The sequence below is a fragment of the Plecotus auritus genome (genome assembly GCF_963455305.1).
Source record: "Plecotus auritus genome assembly, chromosome: 2".
In the NCBI taxonomy this organism is placed as follows: domain Eukaryota; kingdom Metazoa; phylum Chordata; class Mammalia; order Chiroptera; family Vespertilionidae; genus Plecotus; species Plecotus auritus.
This window is the reverse complement of record NC_137771.1, coordinates 113019350-113045632: the sequence shown is the minus strand read 5'-3', so window position 1 is coordinate 113045632 and position 26283 is coordinate 113019350. Positions and strand designations below refer to the sequence as shown.

Here is a 26283-nt window from a genome sequence, read left to right as displayed (position 1 = left end):
CTGTATACATATAAAATGTAAATGATAAATTGTTTGTAGTATGTTTATAGACCAAAAATTTCTTTTTCATTGTTGTTAATCCTCACCTGAGGATATTTTTCCATTGATATTTAGAGAGAGTAGAAAGGAGGGGGAGAGAAAGAGATCAACATCAATGTGAGAAAGACACAACAATTGGTTACCTCCTGCACATGCCCCTACCATGGCCAGAGATCCAGCCTGCAACCGAGGTACATGCACTTGACCAGAATTGAACCCGGGACCCTTCAGTCTGAGGGCTGACATTCTATCCACTAGGCCAAACCAGCTAGGGCAGTTAATTTATTACTTAGTTACTTTCTCTAAATCTCATGCTATTATTAGGAAGAACAATTTTAAAATAATTTTTAGCTCAGCTGCTGTGGCTCAGTGGTTGAATGTTGACCTATGAACCAGGAGATCATTATTCAATTCCCGGTCAGGGCACATGCCTAGGTTGTGGGCTCAATCCCCAGTGGGAGGCATGCAGGAGGCGACAATCAATGATTCTCTTTCATCATTGTTGCTTTTATCTCTCCCTTTCCTTTCTTCTCTGAAATCAATAAAAATATATTTTAAAAAATAATTTTTAAAATAACTGACAGCCTCACTAACCTCCCATATTGTTTTCATTCATAACTGCTTTCAGTTTTATTTCCCTTCAGTATACATCTGTGAGCACCCATATTTTTCATTTGTTTTCATAATGGTTTATAAACAATTTTGTGTGTTTTTTTAAACTTTATTTGTACTGTTGATACTATTACAGATGTCCCCATTGACCCCCACCCTTTGCTTACCTCCACCCTTCTCCCCCCCTCTTCCCTCTGGCCATCACCACACTGTTGTCTGTGACTATGGATTATGCATATATATTCTTTGACTAATCCCTTCACCTTTTCTCATCCATTTTGTGATTTTTCATTAGCATTTTATTTGAAATATAGGGTGTCCCAAAAAATGATGTTTCTTTCTTTTTAGATTTAATCCCCTGGAATTAATAATTCTTCAAAATGTGTATACATTTCTTTGGGACACACTGTATGTTCCTATATCCTATTTAATTTTTATACTTGTCTAGATAAAATCTAATATAAATCAGTTTTCAGGTGAAAACTATGCTTTCTGGTTTAAAGCATTACTTTTATTCTTGAAGCAAATTTATTGTTAGTAGCATAACATAAGATGCTTTAAAAAAATGTTGGAGATTCACAGGATATGGCGGCATGGTTAAATGCCTGTACTCACCGCCTCCCACAACCACATCAAAATTATCACTAAAATATAGAACAACCATCATCCAGAACCATTGGAAAGCTGGCTGGTAGGAGGTGCTGAGGCATGGAACAGGCTGGTCTGGCACCCACATGTGCTGCTTTTTTAATCAGGAGGGAGATCATCTCTGTGGAGGCCACTTGGAGGAGCAAGGGGTCCCAGTCCCACATCAGACCCCCAACCCAGGATCCCAGAGATGTGAAAAGTGGTCCCTATGAGTATTAAGAACTATGGGCTGTAAAAACCAGTGTGGATTGGGGCTCAGTGTCACAGAGGCTGCTGGAGACCCAGCTGTTCCTCTTAAAAGGCCAGTACCATGAACTGAACTTACAAGGTCCTGCTCCCTCTGAGCTCTAGCATCAAGGCGAGGCTCTGAGGAACACAGACACATATGAGGAGGAACTGAATTGTCTGCATCAGGGCAGGAACTTGGGGGCAGCTTTCTCCCAGATGGAATGCTTGCAGTTCCTGTGCTGAGACTTCCTGGGTCTCAGTGCTGACTGGTAACCATTTCTGTTTGCTCTGCCCTGGTGATTCCCTAAGACTCCACCTCATCCAATTTTCAACCCCACCTAAGCTGTGTGCAACATCTATTGTATATGAAATGGCCTGTCCTTGCTCAGGTTAAAATCTTTCAAACAAGCTGCAGCTGGGTCAGGGAGCCCTAAACCTATCAATAAAAGGCCCAAGACCCAGCACCAGCACCAGTTGTCCTTACTTCATAGCTAGACCTAATCTGGGCACTTCCAAACCCGATACAAAGAGGTGGAATCTGCAGATCTCTCTAGCTCCTGCTGGGTGGCCCTAGGCAGTGGCTGACTTTGCACCTCCCTGGAGACCCAAGAGCCAGTGTACCCAGTGGTCAGTGTCAGACCATACCACATTACAATTCTACACATCCATAAGTGACGCACTCAAGGGGCAGACTCAGTGAGCACCAAAGCCCCACTGAAGCAAGTCCTGCTCCATAGGGGTGTCTCCTGCATAGCAGCTCTCTCACTGTAGTCACAGGTGGTCCTCACAGCCAGTTGGCCTCCCAGTGACACCAACAGCAATCAAGTCTCAACTAAAACAAAACTATTCTCACAGCCCACAAAGGGGTACACCTAGAGTTCCCAGCTCATGTGACTGGTGAAGCTTAGCCACTGGGCCCTATAGAACACCTACTACACAAAGCCACCCAACAACTCAAGGGGACATAGCAGCTCTACCCAATACATAGAAACAAACACAGGGAAGCAGCCAAAATGGGGAGACGAAGAAACATGTCACAAATGAGAGAAATGGAAGAAAGCAAACTACTGAATATAGAGTTCAAAACCAGGGTTATAAGGTTACTCATGAATCTTCTAGAAACCTAAAAAAAAAAAAAAAAAAGGAAAAGGACCAGTCAGAAATTAAGCATACACTGACAGACATAAAGAATAATATATTGTGATTCAATAGTAGAATAAAGGATTCCGAGCATCAAATCAACTATTTGAAATATGAGGAAGCAAAAAACACCCAACCAGAAGAGCAAAAGGAAAAAGGAATCTAAAAATATGAAGATAGTATAAGGAGCCTCTGGGACAACTTTAAGTGTACCAATATTCACATTATGGAGGTGCCAGAAGAAGAGAGAGATCAAGATATTGAAAACCTATTTGAAGAAATAATGACAGACAACCTCCCCTACGTGGTGAAAGAGAGAGACTTATAAGTCCAGGAAGCTCAGAGAGTCCCAAACAAGAGGAACCCAAAGAGGACCACACCAAGATCCATCATAATTAAAATGCCAAAAGCTAAAGACAAAGAGAGAATCTGAAAAGCAGTTAGTTACCTGCAAAGGAATGCCCATATGACTGTCAGCTGAATTCTCAACAGAAACTATGCAGGCCAGGAGTGAGTGACAAGAAATATTCAGAGTGATGAATAGCAAGGACCTAAAACCAAGATTATTCTACCACCAGCAAAGCTATCATTTAGAATTGAAGGTCAGATAAAGAGCTTCACAGATAAAAAAAGGCTAAAGGAGTTCATCACAACCAAACCAGTATTACATGAAATGTTGAAGTGTATTCTTTAAAAAGAGGAAGAAGAAGAAAAAAAAAAAGATAAAAATATAAACAATAAAAGGCAATAAATACATATCTATCAACACTTGAATCTAAAGATCAAAATAAACAAGTTAGAAATCTAATGAACAGAATAAACTGATGAATAAAATAGAATCAGAGGCATGGAAATGGAACAGACTAAAGATTCTTAGAGGGAAGTTGTGGGGGCAGGAAGAGATTAAACAAAGATCTTATATGCATACTAGAGGCCCGGTGCACAAAATTAGTGTATGGGGGTTATCCTTCAGCCTGGCCTGCACCTTCTCCAATCTGGGACCCCTCGGGGGATGTCTGAATGCCGGTTGAGGCCCGATCCCTGGCCTCACAATCCAGGACTGCTGGCTCCTAACTGCTCTCCTGCCTGTCTGCCTGCCTGATTGCCCCTAACCACTTTTGCCTGCCAGCCTGATCACCCCTAACCGCTCCCCTGCCAGCCTGATTGATGCCTAACTGCTCCCCTGCCAGCCCGATTGCCCACAACTGCCCTCCCCTGCCGGCCCGATCACCCCCAACTGCTTTCCCCTGCCGGTCCAATTGCCTGCAACTGCCCTCCCAACTACCCTCCCCTGCAGGCCTAGTCGCCCCCAACTGCCCTCCCCTGCAGGTGTGGTCACCCCCAGCTGTCCTCCACTGCAGGCCTTGTCACCCCCAACTGCCCTCCCCTGCCGGCCTGATCTCACTCCCAACTGCCCTCCCCTGCCAGCCTGATGGCCCCCAAGTGCCCTCCCCTGCCAGCCTGGTCACCCCCAAATGCCCTCCCCTGCCAGCCTGATCTCACCCACAACTGCCCTCACCTGCCGTCCATCTTGTGGCGGCCATCTTGTGGCATCTATCTTGTGGTGTCCATCTTGTCGTGGCCACCTTGTGATGATGTGAGGGCATCGGGCAAAGGCACAAGGGCCACCTAGGCTTTTATTAGTATAGATATGCATTACCTATGGATACAGACAATAGCATGGCAAAGACCTGTGGCCAAGTGTGAACCAGGTGGAGGGGGGCAATGGGAGGAAAAAAGAGGGACATTTGTAATAATCTCAACAATAAAGATTTTAAAAAATAATCTATATATATAAAAAGCCAGCGACCAGAATGCTGTAATGACCAGAAAGACCGGTCACTATAATGCCCACTGCAGCCAGCGAAGGGCCTGATCAGGGGTGGGGCCGGCCAGCCAACCTCCTGCAGCCCCTCCCCCCTGCCCCATCCCAGATAGGCCCCCCCACCCTCATTAGGGGCGGGGCCAGCCAACCACCCATGGCCCCTCCCCCCGGCTGGCCCCACCTCCGAACAGCCCCCTCCCCCACCAATCAGGGGTGGGGTCAGCCGGCCCACTGCCCAAAGCCCCTCTCCATTGTTGGCCCTACCCCCGATCAGCCCCCACAACTCTGATCGGCCCACGGTCCCTCCACTCAGCTGACCCCGCCCCTGATCAGCCAAACACACCAATTGGGGGTGGGGCCGGCCGGCCCACCACCTGCAGCCCCTCCCCATGGCCAGCCCTGCCCCTAATTGGTCCCCCACCCCAATTGGTATTGGGGCCTACTGGCCAATCGCCCATGGCCCCTCCCCCCTGGCTGGCCCAGCCCTGATTGGGCCCTGATCAGGGCAGGCCACCCAGCCAACCTCCTGCCATCTCCTCCTCCCAACAGGCCCAGCAACGATCCACCTCGATCGGGGCTGGGCTGGCCAGACCCCACCTGTGCACGAATTTGTGCACTGGGCCTCTAGTAAAATAAATAAGAGAAAGCAACAACAAAAAAAGGGGATAGTTTGTTACACATACAAGAAAAGTAGCTCTTAGCAAGTTTTTATAAGGTTGGAAGAATTCAGAACCCTTTAGGAGAACGAAAGATTTGGAATATATTTTGGATGAAATATACTTTTAGTTGTTATTTTTGGTAAATTTGTAAAAACTGGGCAAATTTCCTGACTTAATACTGAAATTATTCCATCTCTACTTTAAATTATGGTTTCATATATGTGAGAACATTGAAAATTTTTAGAATCTTTTAGAAAGTAAAATATAGGCATTACTCAATAGTCTACTAATTTAATGTTATACCAGGTTGCTGTGTCATCAGATCTGTACCCAGATGCTAATATTATTACAGCAATATGCTGTGAGCATGCTATGATCAAATCTCTGAGGCTATTTTGAGGCCCAACACACTTAAATTCCAAAAACCTAACTTACAATAAGGGGATTAACATTAAGGAGAAAATATTTGCCTAATGTGGAAAAGCTTAGAATTATAATTTTGCAGGTGGATATCCTTAATAAAATCTTAAATCTAATAAAGCAAAATTCACTGGGATAAATCTGTATATTAGCAAGACATTTTATAACAATGGAAATAAATGTTTTACCTTGGTTCTGTGCTTGAAATGCTGGACATTTTTCTAAACAGTTAACAGGGGTAAAGACTTCAGTGTAGTCCTGAGTGTGTAAGATGGCTTCCTTGACTTCAATTTGGGAGTTTGGGTTTGAACTTGAAACAATTTCTTCAAATTCACAGTTAATCTGAGTCACCATTCTTATAACTGTTTTTCTATAACATTATAAAATTACTGATTTTATGTATGTCCTATTTTAAGACACCTTTATTAACAAATAGCATATATTCACTGTAGAAAAAATAGCTAATTCCAACAGATATAGAGAAAAAATTACCCACCGCTTAAGAAATGAATTTAAAAATTATGTATTTTTGCAGTTATTTGAATATTTTTAAACCAAAGTGGATTAATGTACATAGTATTCTGTAACCTATTCTTCTCTGCTAAACAGTAAAGCATGAGTACATTTACATGTTAAAATAAAAAGTTGTTTGATTATTTTATTTGAGGCTATTTCAGCCTGCTTTTCTTTCTTTTTTTTTAAGATGCTTTTTTAAGACAACTTTTATAAGAGTTTATGAGCCAAACTGATGACACATGTCAAGGAGCAAGATCTCACCTGTTCCTAAGGTGTTTATTTTAATATGAATGGGAAAAGATATTTGCAAACAACAGCTCCAAAAAGAGTTTAATATCCAAAACATATAAAGAATTCATACAACTCAACACGAAACAATCCAATTAAAAAATGGGTAGAGAACACTTCTTCCAAGAAGACATATAAATGACAAACAGATGAATGCAAAGATGATTCTCAACTTCACTAACTATTGGGGAAATGTAAATCAAAACTACATGAGATGCCACCTCACACCTGTTAGAATGGCTCTTATCAACAAAGCAAGCAATAACAAGTGCTGGGGAGGATGTGGAGAAAAAGAAAGCCTTGTTCACTGCTGATGGGAATGTAAACTAGTAGTCACTATGGAAAACAGTATGGAGACTCCTCAAAAAATTAAAAATAGAGTTAGTGCCCTGGTTTGGCTCAGTGGATAGAGCATCAGCCTGAGAACTGAAGGGTCCCAGGTTCGATTCCAGTCAAGGGCATTGAGCCTGGGTTGTGGGCTCAATCCTCAGTGTGGGGCATGCATGAGGCAGCCCATCAATGATTCTCTCTCATCATTGATGTTTCTATCTCTCTCTCCCTCTCCCTCCTCTCTGAAATCAATAAAAATATATATTTTAAAAAAAGAATAGAGTTAGTTACCATATGACCTAGCAATTCCTCTTCTGGGTATCTGCCCAAAAAAATTCAAAAACATACATTTGCAAAGATATATGCACCCTTGTGTTCATTGCAGCATTATTCATGGTGCCAAAAACAAAAGTGTCCTTCAATAGATGATTGACTAAAGATGTGGTCCCTATCTACGATGGAATCCTACTCAGCCATAAGGAAGATGAAATGCCCAAACTTTTCTTTTTTTAAAAATGTATATTGTTGAAAGTATTACATATGTCTCCTTTTTCCCCCCCCCACTGACCTCTTCTAGCCTGCACCTACCCTCTGCCCAGGACCTTCACTACCCTATTAACTGTGTCCATGGGTTATGCATATATGCATACAAGTTCTTTCGTTCATCTCATCCCACCCACCCTCTCCCACCTTCCCTCTGAGATTCCATAATCTGTTTCATGCTTCTGTCTATGTCTTTGGATCTATTTTGTTCATCAGTTTATTTTGTTCATTAGATTCCACATATGAGTACGATCATGTGATACTTGTCTTTCTCTGACTGGCTTATTTCACTTAGCATAACACTCTCCAGGTCCCTCCATGCTGTCTCAAAGGGTAAGAGATCCTTCTTTTTTATAGCTGCATAGTTCTCTCCCTATCTTCCATTATTGGTTATCAGGGTTCTCTCCAGCTAATCTTCAGTTGACTTTTCAGTATTTTAGTTGTATTTCCAGTTTGGTCCTGGGAGAGTGTCAGTATAGCTTCCATTACTCCTCCATCATTTTCTAACCTCCCTCCATTCTTTTCTTTTAAATATCATAAAATATCCATATTGAGGTAATCATTATGAAAGTGGTACATTTTCATAGAAACAAGTTTAACAGAAAAAGATCAAGTCACCTAATTTGCACATGAAACAAGTCATTTCTGAAACTAATTTGACTTGTAATAAAATTTTACTTTTTGTATAAAAGCCACCATACTTTGGTTACTAGGAACAGGAATCGAATGATTTGGGAAAAGAAAAGAAAGGATATAGTTGGAAAAGTTTCTTTGCCAATGAAATGACATGATACTTGGAAACATCTTGATATTGTGAAAGAAGGATTAGCTGGGGCCTTCCCAGAACAGCCTAACTACATAAACAGTTTTCTGTACTTTTCTTAGCTGCCAGTATAAATGTTTGCAATTTTTAATGAAGAAAACAGATGTAAATGGAAGGCCAGTGTGGTGGGTGACCTTTGCTTATGTGGTGAGAAATCCAAGAGGGAGGTTTCCAGTCAAAAGTCATGGTTTTAAATGTATCTTAATTATCTATGAAAATAAATTGAGGTAGAAATGTTAAGAAATAAAGGTTTCCAGTCAAAAGTCATGGTTTTCATATATCTTAATTATCTATGAAAATGAATTGAGGTAGTAAGGTTAGGAAATGAAGTTTTAATTTTGAGAACTAAAACTAATGAGTTTTATGCTCAGACCTTTTAAAAAATATCTGTCATTTTCATATTCACATTGGGATTCTAATAGACTGATCAACAATGCATGAAATAAATATTTAATTTTTTGTGGGGTGTCTGAGGTGAGGGAAGTACTAATGTTTATATAGAGATGGGAATTTTAGGTATGGCCAACTATTTGGGGGATCTTTTTCTTCCTTTAAAAAAATTATTTCCCAGGACATTTTAAACAAAACTGAATATTTCCCACTAACCTTAAAAAAATCTCTTTTGTAAATAATACTAAATAAAAGATTTATTTTCACATGAATTGCTTTATTTTTTCCTTCAAAAACAATTTTGTATAGAACATGAATGATTAACGTTTGCACCTGTAAGTTTACAACTTGAAAATTTTTTTTGTTATAGAGGCACATCTTGAAGTGACATTAACTAATGCCATAACTACATATTTCCTGCCTTGGAATTTTTTTCCTGAATTATATAGTTTGTAAGAAATGTGAGTGTTCATGTCCTCTGTGTGCTCTACAGATTGAATGTAACTCAGTCTACAGTATCTAACACAGATTTTCCCATTGTAATTGATACTGTACTTGTTTTAACAGCATTTTTAAGTTTTAGTACAATAGAAATATTTGGATGGAATCTCAGGGAGGATTTTTGTAGAATTGTACTGGACTGATTACCTCAATTGTCCTATACCTTAAGATCTTTTTTAGAGTCTTAGGAAGCTAGAAAAATTTACTTGGCACTTCTGTATGTTTTCTACCAGCATATTTAATGGATAGACATCTTTTTCTTTTGAATCCATCTCACCTTTCTAATGAAGAGTCAGTGATATAAGCATAATAAGGATTTCAGTTGCTTCCTGTTAAAAGTAAGAAAGTCACACCCAAAGTTAGTTTGCTACAGCTTCACTGTCTTGAAGTAAAATAATTAGTTTGTGAAGAGAAATAATAAGTAATAAAAAATAAAGATCTGCAGATGTTCATACCACTATACGTGTTAATATTGTGGTTGAGCATCGAACTATGAACCAGGAGGTCATGGTTCAATACCCAGTCAGGGCATATGCCTGGGTTGTGGACTCGATCCCTAGTAGGGGGTGTGCTGATGTTTCTATCTCTCTCCCCCTCTCCCTTCCTCTCTGAAATCAATTTAAAAAAAATTTTTTTTTAAATGCAGCAGAATGTGTAGTAATTTTCTGTTGTTAATCCTCACCCAATGATATTTTTCCATTGTTTTTTAGAGAAAGTGAAAGGGAGAGGGAGAGACAGAGAGAGACAAACGTAGATGTGAGAGATACACATTGGTTGGTTGCCTCCCGACCAGGGCCGGGATGGAGCTTGCAACTGAGGTATGTGCCCTTGACCAGAATAAAACCCAGGACCATTCAGTCCACAGACTGATACTCTATTCACTGAGCCAAATTGGCTTGGGCAAGTGTAGTAATTTTTTATAGTAAATTGGCATAATTTTCCCTAAGATGTTTAAATCTAGGGATATTGAAGATTTGTTTGAGTGCTGAGAACATATCTTACAGTGTTTATCTCTTTTCTCCATCCATATTCTCTCACCCTTTTCCTCATCCAGAACACACACAAGGATACAGATTTTACAGAAAAAATGAATGCCAACAGGTGTTTAAGGAGAGGAGAAGGAGTCACAAAGGAGATGCTCTGATAGATCTGAAGTGGGTGGGTGGGTGGGAAGCAGTATTGTACTTTAGTTTATTGTTGATTAGATTTGTGGGATGGCTGTAATTAGGAGCTTGTTCTAGATTTGTTTTAATATGCAAACTTTTATTTATTTTTTTCTGAAATCAGTAACCCAGAAGCCTACTTGACAGTAGGCAGCATAGTTTAGTGCCTTTTGGTAATCAAGTTTATATAGTATTTGTTTTGTGTGGTGATGATTGGTAAGAGATCACACTGCCACTACCCTATTCACTGTAATTGTCTGTGCTGATCCTTTAAACGTTTATCTTATTACTAATTTACTCTTCACATGACTGCTTTTACTTGTGGTGGTTTTCTAATAAGTCTCATTAACCTAATTCAAAGTGTATGTTTCATTGTTTGAAACTTTTCTTTAATTGTGTCTCTTCTGGTATCATTCCTTATGTAATGAAACTAGAGGCCTGTGCGCAGGTGGGGTCCCTTGGTCTGGCCTGCAGGGATCAGGCTGAAACCAGCTCTCCGACATCCCCCAAGGAGTTCCAGATTGCGAGAGGGTGTAGGCCAGGCCTAGGGACCCCACTGGTGCACGTCTCGCCCAGTCCCAATCAGCTGGACCCCAGCAGCATGCTAACCTACCAGTCGGAGCGCCTGCCCCCTGGTGGTCAGTGTATGTCATAGCGACTGGTCAAACATTAAAATGGTTGGAGGGACAATTAACATATTAGTGTGGGAACCCCTTTCACGTCCCGCGTGGTTCAGGGTTCCAGTTCAGGGTTTGGGTTCTGGAGAAGGCCGCACACAAATGAAAAGAGACTTGGAAAAGTATTAATTTGGAAATATTGGGGGCCAGGCGGGAGCCCAACTCTAGTGGAAGGACTACCCTTTGCTCTGGCCTTTCAATCCCTTTTATTGAGACTATGGGATACGCCCATAACCTTTAGGCAGGAAATTCCAATAACAGAAATTTACATAGGAGAAACAGAGGTGGAGGCTGCTTCAGCTAACAATGTTTCAACTAAACAGTGAGTGATCAAAACAATTAAGGTTGTTGACCAGCCTTCCCAGTTTCCTGTCCACATCCTTCCATCAGTGGTAGAATGATTGGCCTCCGGCATATTAGCCTTTTATATATATAGATTAAATGACCTATATAATTTATAATGCACTTTTAGCATTTCTAGAGAAAGTTTGACCTACTTTATGATTCATTGTCTGGAGATAACGTTGTTCAATGTGTACTTCTAAGTGAAAAATATTGGTAGAATTATTAAAGAAATGTACCCAGTTACATGTACCAATTACATGGAACAAAAGTACATTAAGAGTAGACTACTTTTGTTGAAACAGTTCTCCTTTATTTACTAGATTCTCCTGAACTATTTTGGAAACTATGTACCTAATGCGTGGACACAGGACAGTGGCTGCACTCTTTGTGAATTGGATACAATTGACTTGTCTGCAGTAAATGTGAGTGCAATTGAGTGTGTGTGAAATTTAGTAACAAAAAAGACATTGTCATGAAATAGTGATTTGTTAAAAAGTGATAATATAGTCTTGATAAATAGATAATGGATTTATAAAGCTAAAAGAGTGATTCAGATAATTGCTAGATTTGTGTATATCTGAACTATTTTTTAAAGCAAAACCAGCTAATAATTGACCTCCATAAAGGGGCTTGGTTGCTAATATTTAATAGCTTGCTATAATTTGGTGTTCTTGTTTTATTTTAGTCTGCTAACTTGGTAAAACATTGAGGAAAAATGGTTATAGTGCTTCAGCATTTTTATTGACTCATTTTATCTGTGCTTGATTTTAAATTTGATTAAAATAATAATATATAACTAAGGACTATTTTAAGTATTTTACATATACTAAAAACTCATTTAAACTTCATAAAATTTTCAGTAGATAACATTATCAACTAAGTTTTATGATAAGAAAACTGAGGTATGTACACAGGTTAAGTAACTTGTTTAAGGGTATATAATTTTTGTGTTGGAAGTAGGAATGGAACCATGGCAGTCTGGCTCCAGATCCTATCTATAATAATAAAAGCGTAATATGCTAATTAGACCAGACATCCTTCCGGAAGACTTTCTGGACAAAGCCGGGCTGTGAGGGAAGTCCAGGTCCCAGGTGCCAGAGGGAAGCTGGTGCCGGCAGCTGGGGGAAGGAAGGCCTACTCTTGCACAAATTTTGTGCATCGGGCCTCTAGTATATATATAATTGATTTCAGAGAGGAAGGGAGAGGGAGAGAGAGAGATAGAAACATCAATGATGAGAATCATTGCTCAGCCGCCTCCTGCGCACCCGCTACTGGGGATAGAGCCCACAACCCAGGCATGTGCCCTTGACCGGAATAAAACTGGGGACCCTTCAGTCCGCAGGCCAATGCTCTATCCACTGAGCCAAACCAGCCAGGGCCAGATCCTATATTCTTGATCACTGTACAATTTTGGCCAGATATGTACATCATATATGCCAGGCACTGTGCTACTTATATATACAGTGTGAAAATAATATAGTAATTAATAAATAATAATGCAAGAATAAATCTTGTGTTTTGCATACTCACAACTGTAAACCTACTTTTTTCCCACCCTGTATATATTTTATAGAGAATTATACTATACTTTATCAATTGTACTTAGAGGATAAATGAGCAACAAAAATATTATTTATCTATAAAATATTTTTATGAATTTTTTAACAACCAGAGCAGTTTTAGAATATTCTTTTCCTAAAAAAGAAATGTTTTTATTGATATTAGAGAGGAAGGGAAAGAGAGAAAGAAACAGTGATGTGAGGGAGAAACATTGATCGGTTGCCTCCTGCACACAATGAAACCTGGGCATGTGCCCTGACCAGGAATGGAACCCACAACCCTTAGTGTGCATAGCATGATGCCCATCCAACTGAGGCAAACTGGCCAGGGCCAGTTTTAGGATATTCTATAGTAACAGTTTTCTTCCAAAAAATTGCTTTTGTAACTTGAAAGTCTATTATGTGGCATTCTAGGGATGATTTTGATCATTAAGGCTGATTCCTTCTTTCATTCACCTTAAGTTCATTGTGTATCTACAGATTGCCAATAAGTAGAACTAATAGACAAAAATAAAATTCCCAGTAACTTCTGGACCTATGCAAATACAAAACACTCTCACTGTAAAACATTAAATTTCCTGAATTAAATAGTTGCTATTCTTATCACTATATGAAAGGAGGATAAAGAGTAACTAGTGAATATTTAAGAGTTGTTTGTTTTTTCCTGACTCACTTTCTTTTTTCAAATTAAATTTATCGGGGTGACATTGGTTAATAAAATTATATAGGTTTCAAGTGTACAATTCTATGATACAGCAACTGTGTATTGCATTGTGTGCCCACCACCCAAAATCTAATCTTTGATCATCATATATTTGACATCCTTTACCCTTTATTACCCCCCTCCCTCGGGTAACCATATACTGCTGTCTGTGTCTATGCGTTTTCATTTTATATCCCACATGTGAGTGAAATCATAGGGTTTTTTACTTTTCCTATCTGACTTACTTCACTTAGCATGATATTTTCAAGATCCATCCATGTTGTTGCAAATGGCAGTATTTCATCTTTTCTTATGTCTGAGTACTATATTTCATTATTTCTCCACCCAACTCAGATTAGTCACAGAATATACCTGTCACTTAGGAAAAAAATGTTTCTGTAGTCCCAGTTCATAGGTTTTCAGATAATGTGCTCTGCAACTCAACATTCACTGAGGAACTTTTAATATAGAGTTCTCTTTTCTTGAAAATAAGAATTTTTAGCCAGTCTCTCAAATAACTGTTTCTTATCTGGAAAGAATGCCAAAATATTTCTGAATGAAGCTGCATCATGACGATGTTTAAAAATTTATCCTGATCTTTTTTACAGAAAGTAGTTCTGTATTCTGGAGGGTAATACTTTTTATGTTTGGTTTCATTTACATAAACTTCCTGGTGCAAAGATAGAAAAATATTTATTTAAAATTTTTTCTTTTGTTTGCATATAGTAGTAAATTACTTGATTCTTAGGCTGTTTTGTCTTATAGCCTATTAAAATATACTAGAAAGGAAAACCATTCTATTCAAAATAAATTTCTTATATGTTTTATAAATGTAGTTATCATACAATAGATATAAAAATTAAAATTATGTGGGTAGTTAAGATCTCAATCTTACCATATTCTTAGATTGGACATAGTCAAGTTTCTTTATATATAAAAATAATAGTGCCTATCTCAGAGGGTTGGTAGGAGGGTTATATGAAATTTTGTATATATGATGATATTTTATATATATACATTTTATACATATATAATTTTTAAGCATTCCCTAATATTGTTGCTGTTATTATCATTAGTATATGAAAATTAACTTAACTTGATAATGGAGATGTAGCATGTTGAAGCCTAACTCTTTACCTACTCATTTATGATTCTTGGTTGCTTAACATTTCTAAATTCCATTTTTCTAACATGTAAATTTGGTATAACAAGTAACTAGGATTATGAAATTTAAATGAAATATTTTGTCTCATTTGGTAAGGGACAGTTGTGATCCACTTTGTATTATTTTCCTTTATTATTAAGAACTAAAGGGTAGATATTTTGTGCTTTTATATTCATTTAACAATAAATACTTAGGTGATTGAATTGGTAAAGAAATACAATAGTGTTCAAGGTATGCTTCAATGCAAACAAATATTATGGTATAATCTAGGACCTAGATTTTAGATAACAAAGGAGTATGTGAGGTACGATGTGGTAAAAGATGGAGAGAGGTACCCTAGTGCAGCATTTAACATCTATGGTTTTTTAAAATATTTAATACTTAAATTCAGGCTTTAAAAGAAAGTTTTATTTTATTTTTTAAATTTATTTTAGGGAGAGGAAGGGAGAGAGAGAAAAACATCAATGTGAGAGAGAAACATCAATGGGTTTCCTCCTGAACATGCCCCAGTCAGATAGGAATTTGTCACCTTTTGATGTAGGGGATGATGCTGCAACAAACTGAGTCACACTGACCAGGGATAAAAGATGGTTTTAAAATGGCATTATAATGAAGAATTTCATATGGTTCTTGCAATAACATTATTACATGGTTGTTAACTTAGGTTTCTGACTTCCCCAACCATTTGTAAATTTTGAAGCCAGGTACTTTCATTCCTTTTCTAAATGTTGCTTATCACAGGGAATGATAAATATAATGGATATTTCAGAAGTTGGTATCAAATGAATGAAAGATAAACTATCCCCTAAAACATACACAGAGCATTTAAGAAAAATATATAAAATGGACTATAAAATGGCGGTGGAGTAAGAGGATGCTACAGTGACACACCCCCGGGACCAAACTGGAATTATAACTAAATTACAGAAAAACCATCCTGAATAATCAACTGAAGACTAGCTGGAGAGAACCCTGATAGCCAAGGACGGAAAGTGGAGACTGCATAGAGACAGGTAGGAAGTGTGGAGGTATGAAAGGGATGGCAGGGCTCACACAGACAGCAGCTGAAGTTCTAGAAAGATATCTTAGCTGTGGGGGGTTCCCACTGAGAACTCTGGGATCCCCAGCCCAGAGCACAAGAACTGAAAAAGATGCCCACCAAACACTTGGCTATAAAAAAAAAATTAGGGTTGCTGTCTGCCAGTGAGGGATTGCTGGATATGCAGGCACCCTCTTAAAGGGCCAATTCACAGAATTTTGTGTGTAGCCACTCACCTTGGGCTCCAGCAGAGGGAGAGCAGAGTGGACGGAAGCTGTGTGAGGAGAATCCAGGGTTAGGGGCTCTGAATTTGGAGCTCAGAGGGCAGTCACCCCTGTTTCCTGGGCTGAGTCATTCCCTCAAGCTATGGAGGACATCTTTCTCCAGTAGACCTTTGTTATCCAGGCAATTGCCCCACCCTACTAGGAAAACTATTGCCCCACCCTATGGAGTTTCTGAGGCCCATTAAGAGGCTGAGAATAAAAATCAGACTGCAGGCAAAAGCAATTGCCACACCCTATTGAAAATTCACCTCACCTTGTGGTCAATAGCCTGAGGCTAATCAACACTGAATGCAATTATACTGCAGGCAGGAGTGAGTCTCTGGAGGCTTTGGGTCTTTGCCGGGGTTAGGAAAAGCAGACCTTGGTGCACATCTAGTTTCTATCCAAAGGCACCAGACCCATCAGAGGGAACCACAAAATTTAAATTGATGGTAGTTCTAAACAGGGTATGCAGGGCCAGTCAGAAACAGCATCTGACACTGTCCTGCACTAGAGATTGGGAGGCATAGGTGATCTACCTAATGCATAGTCACAAACATAAACAAAATGGGGATACCAAAAACAATCCCCAAATGAAAGAAAAAGATAATTCTCCAGAAGAAGAGCTAAATGACGTGGAGATAAGACATTTATCAAACATAAAGCTCAGAATAATGATGGCAAGGATACTCAACAGCATGAAAAAAATAAAGTAATTATGGAAAGTGACATAGCACTAACAAAAAAAAAACACATTGGAAGGAATACAGAGAAAATTAGGGAAACCAGAGATTTAAGTCAATGAATTAGAAGACAGGATAGAAAAATTCAATCAGAGAACAAAAAATAATAAAACAATACAAAAATAGGAAGACAGCTTAAGGGAGTTGTGGAACAATATGAAACATAATTATTTGGACAATAGGAGTACCAGAAGGGGAAGGAAGTGAGCAAAGGATAGAGAACGTGTTTGAAGAAATAACACAAGGAAACTTCCCTAATCTGGTTAAGGAAAAAGTCACACAAGTTCAGGAGGCACAGAGAGTCCCAAGCAAGAAGAAACCAAACAGGCCCAAACTAGACACAAGATAATTAAAATGATAAAAAATTAAAGACAAAGCAAGAATCTTAAAAGCAGCAAGAGAAAAACAAACTGTTACCTACAAAGCAGCTCCCATAAGGCTGTTAGCAGATTTCTCATCAGAAACTCTACAGACCAGAATAGAATGATATGAAGTACTCAAGGTAATGAAAAGAAAGGATCTGAAATCAAGCTTACTATATCCAGCAAATCTATCATTCAAAGTAAATGGTGAAATTAAGAGCTTCCCAGACAAAAACTGATTAAATGAGTTTATCACCACAAAACCAGCACTGCAAGAAATGCTAAAGGGACTTCTGAGAAGAACTAGAGAGAGAGAGAAACATAGGCATAAAGAATTAAAATGGCAATAAATAAGTATCTATCACTAGTAATCTTAAATGTAAATGGATAAATGGATTAAATGCTCCAATAAAAGACAGTGGATGGTTACAAAAACATGACCCAATTATATGCTGCCTACAAGAGACCCACCTCAGAACAAAAGACTCACACAGGATGAGAGTTAAGGGGTGGGAAAAAATTTTTCATGCAAATGGAAATGGAAAAAAAAAAAGCTGGGATAGCAATACTCATATCTGACAAAATAGACTTCAAAATGAAGGCCATCACAAGACACAATAAAGGTCACTACATAATACTAACGTGATAAATCCAAAAATAGCATATAACCCTGGTAAACATATATGCACCAAATATAGGAACATCTAAATATATTTTTAAAAAAAACTTCTAGAGGACTTTAAGGAAGAGGTCAGCTGCATAGTATAGTCATAGCAGGGGTCGCACCCCACTAATTTCACTGATTAGATCTTCCAGACAAAAACTTAACAAGGAAACAGTGACTCGAAAGGACACACTGGATCAGGTGGATTTAATTGACATTTATAGAACATTTCACCCCAAAGCTGCAGAATATATTTACTTCTCAAGTTTACATGGATCATTCACAAAGATAAACCACATATTGGGACACAAAACAAGCCTCTACAAATTCAAGAAGACTGAAATCATATCAAGCATCTTCTCAGATCACAGTAGAATGAAATTAGAAATCAAGTACAGTAAAAACACCCATAAACATTCCAACAAATGGATAATAAATAGCATGTTATTAAACAATGAATGGGTTACCAACAAGATCAAGAATGAAATCAGCCCTAACTGGTTTGGCTCAGTGGATAGAGTGTCGGCCTGCAGACTGAAGGGTCCCAGGTTCCATTCCAGTCAAGGGCATGTACCTTGGTTGGAGGAACATCCCTGGTGGGGGGTGTGCAGGAGGCAGCTGATCGATGTTTCTCTCTCATTGATATTTCTAACTCTCTATCCCTTTCCCTTCCTCTCTGTGAAAAACCAATAAAATATGTTTTAAAAAAAGAATGAAATAAAAATCTTCCTGAAAACAAATGAAAATGAACACACAAGAACCTAAAATCTCTGGGACACAGCAAAAGCAGTCCTGAGAGGAAAGTTCATAGAAATACAGGCCTACCTCAAAAAACAAGAACAATTAATACCTTATTTAACCCTACAACTTAAAGAATTAGAAGGGGGAAAACAAGAAAAGCCCAGCATAAGTAGAAGAAAGGAAATAATAAAGATTAGAGCAGACATAAATGACATAGAGCCTGAAAAAAACAATACAAAAAATCAATGAAACCAAGACATGGTTCTTTAAGCAAGATTGATGAAATTTTAGCCAGTTTCACAAAGAAGCAAAGAGAGATGACCCAAATAAATCAAATCAGAAAGGTAAGTGGTGAAGTAACAACTGACATCACAGAATTACAAAAGATCGCAAGAAAATACTATGAACAATTATATGCCAAAAAAGCTGGAAGGAGATCCAAGATGGCTGCCAGTGGGACAACAGGCTGCAAGATAGTGTGTGAGTGAGAGAACGACAGGAGAGTGCGTAGATGTGAGGTGGAGTGCCTGTTTTTGTGAGTGAGGGACAGCTATATTCCATGGGACAGTTGGTGACTGGTGGACCGTCCCCCCCCCCCTGACTGGGCAGCCTCTACTGTGGCTGAAATGTCTCCTGGAGTGGCTGGCTCTGCTGCATGGACGATGCCATCTTGAAGGGGTGACCGGCTATGACCGGGAGACTGACTGTGATCAGAACCCCAGCTTTACCTTCAACTGGCGAGACCTTGGATACCTCCCAAGACCTTACAACCACAATGCCCAGGGATCAGTTACCTACCTCAGTTGCAAACCCACGAATGCCAGAACTCCAGCCTCCCTGACCACAGGCATCTGGGAGGTCTGCTCAGGGGGAGACAAAGTGGCACAGAAAATGCAGACGGGCCCTTGCGCCTTCTCACAGAGCAGATAGAAGGAACAGCTGAAACAAACAGCACCCACCCGGAACTGGCGACTTAAACACAGCTGGTGAGGCAATCCGTGGATGGAAAGGTCAGATATCATCTAGAGAAAGGTGAGGTCCAGGAGCCAGGCTGGAGGGAGAAATGCACAGTGGGAACTAGAGTCGCAGAGGAAGAATACTCCCCACAAAATCTGGGGCCATTGGAGTCAGTGTAGCCCTCGAATGTGGAAGGGGGTCCACAGGGCTGTTGGCAAAAGGGAACTCTAGATATTAACCCACAGCTGGACTGTGCTCAGAAAGGCAACCTGAAATTCTGTACTGGCTGTGCAGAGCCAGGGGGGAAAGACGCGCACAGAGATGCATGCAGAGATGCGCACAGAGCCAGGGGAAAAATCGCACGCAGTGCTAGGGTAGAGAGGCCTTTTAGCCTGGATATTAAGACAGAAACACTGCCACCCAGGGGTCATATCAGAAATTGACTTGTGTGTAAAAACAACTAAAGACATGCTGAGAACCAAAGAGAGCAGAGAGATCCTGCCTGCTTGAAAACAGGGTTGTGGCTTATGACACAGAGGAGCGGTGGATCACAGGGAACTTCAATACTCTGCTGACTACCTGAAAGGAAACAGACGTGCCAAGCAGAACATTAGAAGAAGTGAACGACCTTCACTACTTCACATTTTTATTTTTTATCATTTACTTAAGAAATTAATTTTTTCTCTCACTTGATTTAACATTGTTTATTATTATACTAGAGGCCCAGTGCATGAAAGGCTTTTATTAGTATAGATATGACCCTTCACAGAAAATTTCACTAACCCTGCTTTACAATAAGGGCTTGATGATTGAATCATTGGGGCCAGACACCAAGATTTCCTTTCTTTGAATAGTGGAGGGAATAATTATCTTGTCTTTAAGTTGCCCTGAACATCAAATGAGATAATGACTTAGAAAAGTATAAAAGCACCATATAAAGACAACTGCTTTTTCATGTACTGAAAAGACGATAGTGGTAAAATGAAAAACACTATTTTTATTCTCTCCCTTTCTTCCTTTACAGCCTTTATTTAAACTGTGAGATTTATAAAAAATTCACTCCTATTTTCGTTTCTTTACATTGAATATTATTTTGTATTAATTTCAGGTTTTATATTAGTTGCAGAATAGTGGTTAGACAATCATATACTTTACAGAGTGTTCCCTGATATTTCCAGTACCCACCTGGCATCATACTGTCATTACAACACTATTGACTATATTCCCTATTTAAGTGACAATAGGTTTACAGGTTCCTTCTAATCTTTTCTTTTTCATTTATTCCCTCATTTTCTTTATTTAGTATCTCAATTGGTCCTCAAAGCTCAGTGAAGGCACTGGGACAGGCTTAATCCATTTTACAGACCAGGAAACTGAGGCCAATTCCAGTTGGCTGCAGAATTTGACTCAGCGTGCAGGGAGCCCTCACAGCCATGCTACCTCTGTCCTTCCAAATGGGCAGCCATGGGGCAAACAGAACAAACCTTCCTGTCAGGCTTCCAAGCCTCATTATCAAACACCTCTTCATCATGGACGCTCCACATTCTTTCCTTTCCTCCACCCCCGCCCCCATTCTTTACTGCCCCCCCTTCTCTGGAGCAGGTGGTAGGCTTCACACTCACCGCACAGGCGTGTGCCTCTGTGGGGCAGGGCTGTGAAGACTTGCTTTTGGGCCAAGGCAGGAGCAGGAATCGCCTCCTCTGAAGTAGGAAGGCTGCCTGGGCGAGGCCTCGTTAGCACCGGGAGCTCCTCTGAATCACGTCAGTCAGTCAGGTACCCTGCAGTGCAGCACCCCTCCACTAGGTGGCGCCACGCCTCAACCCCCACCTCAAGACTGCGGGTCTGTGCCCCTCCGTCCTGGCATCCTTCCATTCCCCTTGTTCCCCGCCAGGCCGACCCACGTTTTGGGGCCACTGCAGAACCTCGTTCTCTGCAGGCGAGGCAGATCCCCACCCACGGGCCCCTTCCCCTGCCCGAGCTCCCTGTGGTGCACCCTGCCACGCCAGGTTTTTGCCTTTGATCTGTGGCATTGGTGACAAGCACACTCCTAGCAAGCCTGGTACCCAGAGGCGCATAGGGTCAGTTTTTGCCCAGAATGTTAGAGGTTTCAGTCGCATTTGCAGATGTTTCTCAGAGATTGCGGATGAAGGCATTGCCTGTGTGGCATGTCCTCATAGAGGGATGGTGCTGTGCCGCTCTGTTCCCCTTGGCCTGCCCGCCTCCTGGCCGTCGCTTCACCAAAGCCACCGTGCTCGCCTCAGAGCTGTCACTCAGGTGCCTCGCAGTCTGCCTCAGCCTCTGCTAGGTCTCCACCCTCACCTGGGTCACCTGCTTTCTTCCACATTCGGCCTTCATCCATCCTTCTCTCCTGCAGTGCTTATGTTCCAGGCCTAAAAGCAAAAGACCACAGCCAAGAAGGACAAAGCCCAAAGGAAGTGAGCCTTGAACCCCCACATCCCATTCTCTGGATTTCCTCCCGCACCTTCTCTCTGTGTCACATCTTGAATGGACATCCTGTGGCCCAGCCACATGGCCTCCAGGCAGCCTGGTAGAGTCGGTCTCTGCGAATCTGTGGATCTGTGGCCAGAGGCCCGGCCTGGGTCTCAGCAACCCCATGCCTGCTGGAAAGGACTGTTGGAGGAGGACCGGAGCCCATCAGTCATTAGCTTCCCAACTCCAGAGGAGGCACCACAGGCTCATGTCCTGGCCGCAGGCACCGCTCCACCCCCCACCTGAGCGGTTATGACCATTACAGAGTCCCCACCAAATGTGCGTATTCCTGTCTTATTATATAGGATTGGCAAACACCAATGACAAAGTAAGAATCTTAAAGACTATCAGAGAGAGACAGAAAGTTACCTACAAAGGATCTCCCATCAGACTATCGACTGATTTCTCAACAGAAATGAATCAGGCCAGAAGGGAATGGAATGAAATATACGAAGTCATGCAAAGCAAGGGTCGGAATTCAAGAATACTGTACCCAGCAAGGTTATCAATCAAAATTGAGGGTGAAATCATGAGCTTCACAAACAAAAAAAGGACTAAGGGAGTTCTTTACCACCAAACCAGCAATATAAGAAATGGTAAAAGGTCTGCTGTAAAAGAAGAAATAGGAAGGGAAGAAGGCACACAGGCATAAAGAATGAAAATGGCAACAAACAAGTAACTATCAATAATAACTTTAAATGTAAATGGATTAAATGCCCCAATCAAAAGACATAGGGTAGCTGAGTAGATAAGAAAACATGAACCATATATCTGCTGTCTACAGGAAACCCACCTTAGAACAAAGGACACACACAGACTAACGGTAAAGGGATGGGAAAAGGTTTTTCAGGCAAATGGAAATGAAAAAAAAAACAAACAAAAAAAAAAACTGGGGTAGCAATACTTATATCTGACAAATTAGACCTCAAAGTGAAGGCCATAGCAAGAAAGAAGGAAGGCCACTTCATAATGCTAAAGGGAGCAATTCAACAAGAAGATATAACTCTTATAAACATATATTCACCCAATACAGGAGCACCCAAATACATAAAAAAAAAAAAAAAACTTATTGAGGATATCAAGGGAGAGATTGACAGCAGTACAGTCAGAGTAGGGGACTTTAATAGCCCACTAATACCACTGGACAAATCCTCTAAACAAAAAATCAGAAAAGAAACATCAATCCTAAATGATTCCCTAGATCAGATGGAATTAACATCTTCAGAACATTTCACCCCAAAGCCACAGAATATACATTCTTCTCAAGTCCACATGGGTCATTTTCACAGACAGACCACATATTGGGGCACAGGCAAAGTCTCTTCAAATTCAAGTAGAAATCCTATCAAGCATCTTCTCAGATCACAATGGCATAAAACTAGAAATCAACTACAATAAAAACAATAAAAAAATCAAACACCTGGAGGCCAACTAACATGTTAGTAAACAATGATTGGGTTATCAAAGAGAACAAATAAGATATAAAAAGCATCATGGCAACAAATGGCAATGAAAACACAACAATCCAAAATCTATGGGATACAGCGAAAGCAGTCTTGAGAGGGAAGTTCATAGCTCTGCAGGCCTATCTCAAAAAACAAGAAACAGTGGTAGTAAATTATCTAACCCTACAACTCAAAGAGTTAGAAAGAGAGCAATAAGAAAAGCCCAGCATAAGCAGAAGGAAGGAAATAATAAAGATCGGAGGGGAGATAAATGACATAGAGACAAAAAAAAAAAAAAATACAAAAGATCAACAAAGCCAAGAGCTGGTTCTTTGAAAGGATAAAAAGATTGGTGAACCTCTAGCCAGGCTCACCAAAGAGCAAAGAGAGAGGACCCAAATAAACAAAATCAGAAATGAAAGAGGAGAAGTAACAACTGATCCCACAGAAACACAAACAATTATGAAAAATACTATGAACAACTCTATTCCAATAAAATGGATAACCTAGATGAAATGGACATATTCTTAGAAAAATACAAGCTACCAAAACTCAATCATGAAGAATAAAAAAACCTGAATAGCCAATAACTACCGAAGAAATTGAAGCAGCGATCAAAAATCTTCCAGCAAACAAAAGCCCTGGTCCAACATCTTTACAGGGGAGTTCTACCAAGCAATCAAAGAAGAACTAAAATCTGTCCTCCTCAGACTATTTTAAAAAATTTAAGAGGAAGGCACATTTCCAAGCTCTTTGTATGAAGCCAACATTACCACAATCCCAAAACCATAGAAAGACACCACAAAAAAAGAGAAATATAGGTCAATATCCTTAATGAACATAGATGCTAAAATCCTCAACAAAATTCTCGCAAATTGGATTCATCAATACATTAGAAAGACCATGACCAAGTGGGATTTATTCTGGGGATGAAAGGATGATACAATATCTGTAAATCAATAAGTGTGATATATCACATATACAAACTGAGAGACAAAAATCACATAATCATATCAATATCAATTGATGCAGAAAATGCATTTGACAAAATCCAACACCCTTTCTTGATAAAAACTCTCAGCAAAATGGGGATAGAGGGATCATACCTCAACATAATAAAAGCCTTATATGACACACCTACAGCCAACATCATACTCAATGGGCAAAAACTAAATCCATTTCCCCTAAGAACAGGAACAAGACAGGGATGCCTACTTTCACCACTTCTGTTCAATATAGTACTGGAAGTGCTAGCCATAGCGATCAGACAAGATGAAGAAATAAAAGGCATTCAAATTGGAAAAGAAGGAAAACTGTCCTTATTCACAGATGACATGATACTATACATAGAAAACCCCAAAGACTCCATCAAAAAACTACTAGACTAATAAATGAATTTGGCAATGTAGCAGGATACAAAATGAATACCCAGAAAAAGCTGGAAAATGTGGATGAAATGGACAAATTGCTAGAAAAATACAATCTCCTAAAACTGAATCAGGAAACCTGAATAGGCCAATAACAATTAATTAAATCAAAGCAGTAATAATAATAATAATAATAACAAAAAACTCCCAGCAAACAAAAGCATGGGTTAGGACAGCTTCACAGGATTTTTACCAAACATTCAAAGAACTAACAACTATATTCCTCAAACTATTCCAAAAAAAATCCAAGAGGAAGGGAACACTTCCAACACTTTTTATGAGATCAGCATTATCCTAATTAAAAAACCCAATGAAGACACTATAAAGAAAGAGATTTACAGGCCAATATTCCTGATGAACATATATGAAAGATGTGACAGCCATGACTTGCATGGCTAGGGTTCAGGACCTGGAAAAGGGCTGAGAACAAATGACAAGACTAGACAAAAAATATGAATTTGGAAATCACAGGGGGCCAGGTGGAGAACCCAACTCTAGTGGAAGGGCTTCACTGGTGCCCAGGCCCTGTTAGCTTTTTATTCAATTTTAGATACTCATCTTGCCCTTAGTCAGGCAGGCAATTCTGGTAGCAGACAGACTATCTTAAAGGTTAGTAAATATTAGTAAAGATTCACTTTGAGACTATTAGGTCAGAAAATTGCTTGAGCCACCATTGTCTTGACTAAACAGTCAGTGCACAGTTTTAGCCCTTCCCAAACTCAAGGTCCATCAGCCTTCTGGGTTCCTTGTTTACACTTTCCTGATAGTGTAGACAATGGATAGCTTCCAGCAAACATAGATGCTAAAATCCTCAACAAAACATTAGCAAATAGGATCCCTTAATATATTAAAAAGATCATACACCTTGACCAAGTGGTATTTATTCCAGGATTTCAAGGCTGGTATTCACAAATCAGTAAGTGTAATACATCATATAAACAGACTGAAAGACAAAAATCACATGATCATACCAATTAATGAAGAAAAAAAAATTCAACAAACTCCAACACCCATTTTTAATAACTCTCAGTAAAGTGGGAATAGAGGGATCATACCTCAACATAATAAAGGTCAAATATGACAAACCTACAGCAAACATAATATTCAGTGGGCAAAAATTAAAACCATTTTCTCTACGATCAGGAACAAGACAGGATGTCTACTTTTATAACATTCACTCAACATAGTGCTGGAAGTGCTAGCCACAGCGATCATATCAGAAAAAAACATAAAAGGCATCCAAAACTGGAAAGGAGGAAGTGAAACTGTCATTATTCACAGATGACATGATATTGTACACAGAAGACCCTAAAGCAGTGGTCGGCAGAGCCAAATATCAACAGCACAACGACTGAAATTTCTTTTGAGAGCTGAAAACCGACTTCTGCGCATGGGCCACGAAGTTTCAATCGCACTGTACATGCATGCCCGCATGTGGCATTTTGTGGAAGAGCCACTCAAGGGGCCAAAGAGCCATATGTGGCTCACGAGCTGTGGTTTGCCAACCACTGCCCTAAAGAATACCAAAACTACTCGATTTAATATATGAATTTGGCAAATAGCAGGATACAAAATTAA

The 26283-nt window shown here is 39.8% G+C and overlaps 1 protein-coding gene across 5 annotated transcripts in view; it reads left to right on the top strand.

Moving 5' to 3' along the window:
- PLOD2 (procollagen-lysine,2-oxoglutarate 5-dioxygenase 2) overlaps positions 1-26283 on the top strand; it is a 294498-nt gene that overhangs the window by 210289 nt on the left and 57926 nt on the right. For 4 of the 5 annotated variants that reach the window (XM_080654017.1, XM_080654018.1, XM_080654020.1 and 1 more), the window contains exon 8: positions 11468-11569. The exons of the other annotated variant lie outside the window; for it this stretch is intronic. In XM_080654017.1, coding sequence (XP_080510143.1) covers positions 11468-11569 — 102 coding nt within the window. The remainder of the gene's footprint in view (positions 1-11467; positions 11570-26283) is intronic. 5 annotated transcript variants of the gene reach the window in all.